General features: G+C 45.9%; 1 protein-coding gene across 1 annotated transcript; it reads right to left on the minus strand.

Annotated features, from left to right (window-relative positions):
• Positions 1–225: 225 nt before the first annotated feature.
• Positions 226–7,657, minus strand: pomk (protein O-mannose kinase). Its single transcript, XM_079235712.1, has 3 exons — positions 7,585–7,657; positions 5,891–6,175; positions 226–1,607 (listed from the first exon to the last, which is right to left on the minus strand). The coding sequence occupies exons 2-3, from the start codon at positions 6,161–6,163 to the stop codon at positions 837–839; spliced, it is 1,044 nt and encodes a 347-aa protein (XP_079091838.1). The 5' UTR covers positions 6,164–6,175; positions 7,585–7,657; the 3' UTR covers positions 226–836.
• Positions 7,658–8,424: the final 767 nt, after the last annotated feature.

Consider the following 8,424-nt stretch of genomic DNA (forward strand, 5'->3'; position numbering starts at 1 on the left):
AAAAATATATATTTTAAGTGGAAGTTCTGTGCAATAACTCAAATGTACTTCTTTGAACTTTAATTTCAAATATATTTTGTATACTTAAAAATGTATGCTCTAAATTAGCATTGACTTTTTTTTATTTAAAGCACATTTGATAAATACAGATTTGATATATACCACATTTTTTTATATTTTAAGTAATATTTAATATCTTGCTGTTTTAGTATATCTTATTCGCTTTTATATTTCAGTACATGATGTGCACGTTTCCAGAGAACAATGTTAATGATCAGTGATCCCGTGTGTTAGCATGATCATCAGCAGAGACGTGACTAAGACAACTTAAGCTTTGCCCCGTGGTCGGTGTGAGCGTTAGTGCTGGAAGCCTTCCGATCCAAGCAACAAGCTAATGCGTAGCTAACGCAACACAATGGGAACACCACAGGGGCCGCTGCACTGAAACAGCATCACGTTGTCTGGAACTCTTATCACCGTGACTCACGGTCTGGTCACATGACTTATTGATCAAACACACGCTGCCAGAGCCAAAGCAACCTCCACGTGTTTAGCAATGCTGAGGGAAATGTTTGTGGCAATAATGTGAAAACTCGGATTGTAAAATTGCGACACAACTGTTTGAGTGGAGGTTTTATTACAAAACACAAGTGAGGCCGGGCACGTTGTCTGCTGACAGGGCTACAGAGCATTCTGTCAGCCTCCTCTTCCACAGGCTCCCGCTAGCCTCAGCAGTCATGAACGTCTCATTCAGCCCACATCTACAGCTGGTGTCAAACCCAGTAGCGTTTAATGACCTGTCATTGCACACTGCTGGTCTTTGTGAGGGAGCAGCTCTACAGCATGTCCCTGAAGCCAGCATTGTCCCGCACCATGCTGCTGTACACCGACTTGTACACCTTCAACACCTCCAGGGCTGAGGGGCGGCGCTCTGGGTCTCCCTTCTTACACGCCTCGTGGACCTGAAACAGGTGGAAGTGGACTACATCCCCTCCAGGAACCCGTCCCATCAGGAACCACGTCACGTCTGGGATCTTCCAGATGTCAGTCCGCTCGTCGTACTCGGGCATGAGCTGGTCTGAAAATGGCTTCCCGTTGGTCCTGAAGGGCCACAGCTGCTCTGGGGCCACGAAGTCCCCAGTGAGCTCCCGGTGGCCACACTTCACCAGCAGGCCTCTGGACGGGTCGGCCTCGGGCAGAGCGTCCAGGTCGTTCACCACCAGGTGGAAGTCACTGGTCAGCAGGAACTGGGACAGCGTCTTGTCCAGGCTGCTGGAGTCACACATGACCCGCCGCCCAGCGGGGCTGTTGTGGAGGAAGTGGAGGACGGAGACGTACTCTGTAGCCAGCGTCAGCCGCGTCTGCCATGTGTTGCGCTGCTGGTGCTGCTCTTGAGCCAGAACACCTTCCAGGTTCAGCAAGGGGCCGAGTGGGTGGAGCTCCGTCACCTGGGCGTGGTCTTCCAGGCAGAAGCCCACCAGCTGCACCACCTGGGGGCCCTGCAGGGCCTGCAGCATGGACAGGCCGTGCAGGAAGTCCTCCCGGTACTCCGGAGAGGACAGCTGGGACAGCGCCACCTTCTGGCCCCGCCACTCTGCCAGGTACACCTGGGGGAGGGGGAGGTCAGTGAGTCAGGCTCATGGAGAAGAATATTCTTTGCATTATAATATTTGCACAAATGATATAAGCCATTCCTTTGGCATTGCTTTTCAAGCAGCGACATTAAAATGTGGTTTTAATTACTTTCAGAAGAGTCTGAGGACCAATGAGATCGTAGGATCTCGGAACGCCCAAAAACCACTCTGGTCTCGTTTCTCAATGTGGAGACACTGATGCTGGTCTTGTTGTCTCCATGTCTCATGTCTCATGTCTTATGTCTCATGTCTCATGTCTGATTGTCTCCATGTCTCATGTCTTATGTCTGATTGTCTCCATGTCTCATGTCTCATGTCTTATGTCTCATGTCTCATGTCTGATTGTCTCCATGTCTCATGTCTTATGTCTGATTGTCTCCATGTCTCATGTCTCATGTCTCATGTCTGATTGTCTCCATGTCTCATGTCTTATGTCTTATGTCTCATGTCTCATGTCTGATTGTCTCCATGTCTCATGTCTTATGTCTGATTGTCTCCATGTCTCATGTCTTATGTCTTATTGTCTCCATGTCTCATGTCTTATGTCTGATTGTCTCCATGTCTCATGTCTTATGTCTGATTGTCTCCATGTCTCATGTCTTATGTCTGATTGTCTCCATGTCTCATGTCTTATGTCTGATTGTCTCCATGTCTCATGTCTTATGTCTGATTGTCTCCATGTCTCATGTCTTATGTCTCATGTCTCATGTCTGATTGTCTCCATGTCTCATGTCTCATGTCTTATGTCTCATGTCTCATGTCTGATTGTCTCCATGTCTCATGTCTCATGTCTTATGTCTTATGTCTCATGTCTCATGTCTGATTGTCTCCATGTCTTATGTCTGATTGTCTCCATGTCTCATGTCTTATGTCTTATTGTCTCCATGTCTCATGTCTTATGTCTGATTGTCTCCATGTCTCATGTCTTATGTCTGATTGTCTCCATGTCTCATGTCTTATGTCTCATGTCTCATGTCTCATGTCTGATTGTCTCCATGTCTCATGTCTCATGTCTGATTGTCTCCATGTCTCATGTCTTATTGTCTCCATGTCTCATGTCTTATTGTCTCCATGTCTCATGTCTTATTGTCTCCATGTCTCATGTCTTATGTCTGATTGTCTCCATGTCTCATGTCTTATGTCTGATTGTCTCCATGTCTCATGTCTCATGTCTTATGTCTGATTGTCTCCATGTCTCATGTCTCATGTCTGATTGTCTCCATGTCTCATGTCTGATTGTCTCCATGTCTCATGTCTGATTGTCTCCATGTCTCATGTCTCATGTCTTATGTCTCATGTCTCATGTCTTATTGTCTCCATGTCTCATGTCTTATGTCTGATTGTCTCCATGTCTCATGTCTTATTGTCTCCATGTCTCATGTCTCATGTCTCATGTCTTATGTCTGATTGTCTCCATGTCTCATGTCTTATGTCTTATTGTCTCATGTCTTATGTCTTATTGTCTCATGTCTCATGTCTGATTGTCTCCATGTCTCATGTCTTATGTCTGATTGTCTCCATGTCTCACGTCTTATGTCTTGTTGTCTCCACATTGAGGGCCGGACTGGTTTCATGTTTAGTGCAAAACTCACTGAAATTAACTTATTGCACACATTGAACCTGAACCAACAAAGCTTAAGTTATTGCCTATAAAAAACAACATTAAATAAATTAAACATATGTTAGAGTCAATTCTAATGAAGACATTTTTCCACAAGCCAACAGCCAAAACATAATTTCCTCCAAAGAAAAACCAAACATGTCGTGTGGTTCTAGAACAGAAGTGCATAAAGGAAACGTCCACTGAAGCTCAGCTTGCTGCTCCGTGATGCTCACTGAGCTACCTGGCATCTCATCAGTGTGTGGGGTCAGGCTCTGAGCTGGAGGAACCCTCAGGATGAGGGGTCTAGATCCACTAGATCCCCACAGACCTGGACGGTCACGGGGAGGCTGTAAGGTTGAATGAAGGTTTTAGTGAAACGTTATAATCACTTAGTAGCGCTAAGGAGTTTACGGACATATTAAAACTTAACGATTATTATTTTTTAAAGTAAAACCACACGCCTCTTCTCACAAGGGCTACGGTACTGTAGCACTTTAAATTAATTAAAACGACCGGGTGGATGAGGAGACAGCACCGTTTTAGTTAAAAACTCACTTCTCATTTTCAGAAAAAGAGAAAAGGGGCGTCGTGTTTATGAGTCATTAATAGGGTCGGGTACCGAGAACACACGTCCAACACGTCCGGTACCTACCGGACCGAAAAGCAACGCAGATTTCGGTGCTTCCTTCCGGTGCCTGAGCCGATTTAAATACTTTTTTGTTACACTACTCTGTAAAGTTGCACGGTATATAGATACTAAAAAGGTAGCGCGGTGCCCGCACGCTAAAAACGATTATTAAAATAGCGGATCAGAGCTCACTGCTGCTCTGCTCTCTGTCTGCCTGCATGCAGAGCGGGGCTGGAGGGGGCGGGGCTGGAGGGGGCGGGGCTGGAGGGGCGGGGCTCGAGGGGGCGGGGCTTCCAGCGCTCACACACAGTGCGCGCACACAGAGATCGCTGCAGACACGAGCACGAGCTTTTGAACGTCGTCCTCGGCTTGATGGAACAAATCTCTCCAGTTGATATTAATGGTGACGTGTAGTCCATAAAGCAGCAGTTTTAGGATCCAACAGAGTCTGAGTTCTGTTGCACACGGTCCCATCAGGCCATGATGCTGGTGTCTGTTCTTTTTTAAATATATATTTTTATAGTTTGAAGTTAAAAGGTTTGAAGCTGTAGTTTGAAGTGTGTTTTGTCTGTACTTATTTATTTATATCTATAGTAGTAGTAGTAGTTTAAAAGGTTAATATATTGTTCAATTTGAAGAAAAATAATTGCCTTGGCAATAAAAAAGTATAGGTTCAGGCACCGTTTAGCACCGGTATCGTTTTAAAAGTATCGGTTTAGCACCGGTATCGTTTTAAAAGTATCGGTTTAGCACCGGTATCGGAAAAAACCCAAACGATACCCATCCCTAGTTAAAACTTCCTCTCAGTCGGTTGATGACGTTTCACCACATGGTTTCCTTCCCTCACTAAATATATTCTATCAGTCAGCTTATCAAACGATTGAGAAGGAACCGTCTATGAGATCGGTTTATATGCATGTGTTATTATACGACTTCAGCATCACAGCCTGCAGTGTTGAACACATTGAAAGATTCATATCCATTATTCCATAAATGATCCCAATCCACCATCTTCCCACTGAATCAGTCGTACAACATCAGAATGACCCGTAACGTATCACATATCTGGACATGGACGTGGCCTCCAGAGCGGTTCCACCTTAACTTCATCAGAGACTTACCCTGCTGGATGATGACCCGTCTCCTTCACCAGAACCAGCTGCTCATCCTCAACCTGCACTGTCCACCAACACCCACCTGTTCACTACACTGTCCACCAACACCCACCTGTTCATTACACTGTCCACCAACACCCACCTGTTCATTACACTGTCCACCAACACCCACCTGTTCATTACACTGTCCACCAACACCCACCGGTTCATTACACTGGACTCATTCACAAAGTTCTACTATGAAAACTAACTACCAAGAATTAAACTTGCATCACTACAGCACAGAGGTTTCATTCCTCCAATGTGACTTTGATCCACACAGTTATTTAGGAAGTAGCCTTTTCTATGACCTTTGGCCTTTGCTCACCTAACGCAGTGCTTCAGTCATTGAAATGAAGTTATGAATGTAAATGAAGTTATGAATGTAAATGGAGTTATGAATGTAAATGGAGTTATGAACGTAAATGACGGAAAAGTTTTGATGTCCATTTTGAGAAGCCATCTGCAGGTTTGATGTGTGATCTATTGATTTTTCATGAACTGCAAGTGAATGTGGTAAGAAAATAAACCCTGATAATCTATGAAACAATATGGACCTGAAGGATATGACATGTGATCTAAATGATCATTTATTGGATTCTGAAAAATTACTATTGCAACACCAGTTGGGTGGAGCACTGACATGTCGTTGCTGATGTAGTTTCTTTACTTTGCTTTTTTTAATGACAAATGCCAGTTAATCCGGTGAGCACCAGAGCCAACCGGTTTAAACTCGTACACCGGATGGGGCTGACGGAACCGCAAATGAACCCAACTCTAAAGTTGGGTTGACATGGCTTACAGGTCTGTTGCATTTACCCTCCAATAAATGAAATACACACAATAACACACAGGATAGAAGACCCTGTACCTTCTTCACAGCTCCCTGGCCAATCAGCTTCAGCTTGCGCACTTCAGCCTGTATCTGTGAACACTGGAGCCAGGGGGTGCAGTTTTTCATGGTGGCCATTTTAAACTGTCGAGGCCCACAGCCGGCACGGGAGGGAACGCCCAGCTGGTCCTCCGTCTGGTACAAGGACTCCAGGTACAGGTAGATCAGGGCGTTGCTGAGGAGCAGAGCAGCCAGGCACAGCGCCACCACTGGAAACCCGTGGGACAGGGAGCTGCTGCCGCTGCGACCCATGCTGCCCTCCACCTGCAACAGAGCACAGGGGGGAGACAGGAGAGGGGTGAGACAGGAGGGAGGGGTGATGTAGGAGGGAGGGGTGAGACAGGAGGGAGGGGTGAGACAGGAGGGAGGGGTGAGACAGGAGGGAGGGATGATGTAGGAGGGAGGGGTGAGACAGGAGGGAGGGGTGAGACAGGAGGGAGGGGTGATGCAGGAGGGAGGGATGATGTAGGAGGGAGGGGTGAGACAGGAGGGAGGGGTGAGACAGGAGGGAGGGATGATGTAGGAGGGAGGGATGATGTAGGAGGGAGGGGTGAGACAGGAGGGAGGGGTGAGACAGGAGGGAGGGGTGATGCAGGAGGGAGGGGTGAGACAGGAGGGAGGGGTGAGACAGGAGGGAGGGGTGAGACAGGAGGGAGGGGTGAGACAGGAGGGAGGGATGATGTAGGAGGGAGGGATGATGTAGGAGGGAGGGGTGAGACAGGAGGGAGGGGTGAGACAGGAGGGGGGTGATTTCCCACGAGCGTTGGATGTTTGGTCTTTAGATATCGCTTTAGCTGTGAAGCCTTCAGTGCTGCGTTAGCTAGCGTTGCTAGCGTTAGCCCTCACACACTGGGCTCAGGGCTCCGCCTGTTGCCTCCGTTCACAAAGCTCTACTTCGTGAAGTCAGGATTATACTTCACAAACATTTAGACGTTTGGGTGTTCAGCAGCACTTTAGTCTTCATGTTTTCGTTTTCAATTATTCTATAACTTCCGCTACAGGCTAGCTAGCTAGCTGCTGGCTGAGTGTCTTCTTCTGCATATTAGAGCTTGTTAAACAACTGACTGACGCATTACGCTTTTCCAGGTTTTCCATGACCGTATGAACCCTGACAGATGTATTGACTGACAATCATGTTCACCGGAAGTTGGCTCTTATTTTGAAGTCGGCTCTTTGCCGCTCTTACCATAATACCGGTGTTACCGTAATACCGGTGTAGACGCGTACCGAGAAAAAACGTGCTGGTTTGACTGCAGTAATTAAGAAATAATATTCTACAGTTATGAGTTAACGGTACTATTTTATTGACACACAAAGCGGAGTGATCAGGTGCATGTGACGTCAGAGGGGGCGTGTTCAGTCCGCACTCGGAGTTGTGCTAATGTTGAGCTAATAAAGTTAGCCGACGCTACAACGGTCTCCTAAACGTGTTCTACACATAACACTACTCCCAGTAGAGCGGCCATGCGGGCGGGAAGGTGTGAGGTGCATGAAGAGGATACACACCGGAGGAGGCGCACACGTAGTGAGACTGCGGAGGGTTACACGCGCTGACGTGTAGCGACCAGCTAGCAGCTAGCTGTAGCTGCACAGACATGATGACGTCCAGTGAGACGACAACAACAACAACAACAACAACACGAGACGTTCATTATTCACCGCGGTTCACTGACCTGTCTGTGTCGAGGAGTTCACATGTTCTGACTCCGCAGACACGAAAACAAGTCGCCCGCTGCGCATTCACTGCAACCGGATGTAGATACAAACTCTTCCGGTCAGATTTGCAGATTAAAAGCATTACATTGAAGGAACTTGGTATTTGAAAACAATAATGCACCAAACTTTTATGTGTCACTCCTCATTCGGGGGAACATGTACATTTATATAATAATATAATCATTTATATAATGATTATATATAATTGCTCTATATAATAGTTACACACCTCTAAGTTCGTATTGAAGCCATTGACGCAGACCCAGTCGTCCATAGCTCACCTATGTAAATTAATGTAGTTTATTTATTTTTATAAATTATTACGCTTTACTGTTTTGTTGTATATATTGAGTATTTTGCATTTCAGATATTTTTTTCTGATAATTTGTGATACTTTTAATTTTAATTTTATTTTTTCTAATTTGTTTATTTTATTTTAATTTGTTTTGTGTCTCATATGTACGTTGCTTGCTACTGTGACACACTAATTTCTCCTCGGGGATAAATAAAGTATACGTCCATCTATCTAGTTTCTGTGAGCTTTACCTTTAGAGAGATGGAGCTTTTATTCTGAAAAGTGGAAGTGTGGTTGTCAATGATCATTATCGACGAGACAAGTTATCTCTTCCATATCGGCGATAGAAAGACTTGGAGCGGCAGAGAACAGGTACCATTTCATCTATAATACTCTCTGTAAATGTCCCGTGAGCCCGGTTGGAGAAGCTGAGCTTTAACGCGTCCTCTGAAGGGAAGTACAGCGCAGTCGATGTTTGACATGTCACAGCACGGCGCGAGAG

The sequence above is a fragment of the Taurulus bubalis genome (assembly GCF_910589615.1).
Source record: "Taurulus bubalis genome assembly, chromosome: 19".
Taxonomy (NCBI): Eukaryota; Metazoa; Chordata; class Actinopteri; order Perciformes; family Cottidae; genus Taurulus; species Taurulus bubalis.

Coding starts and splice junctions, on each gene's coding strand:
- pomk (XM_079235712.1), bottom strand. CDS start 6,163: ATGGGTCGCAGCGGCAGCAGCTCCCTGTCCCACGGGTTTCCAGTGGTG. Junction 1,608..5,890: donor GCCAGGGAGCTGTGAAGAAG/GTACAGGGTCTT, acceptor CCCCTCCCCCAG/GTGTACCTGGCAGAGTGGCG.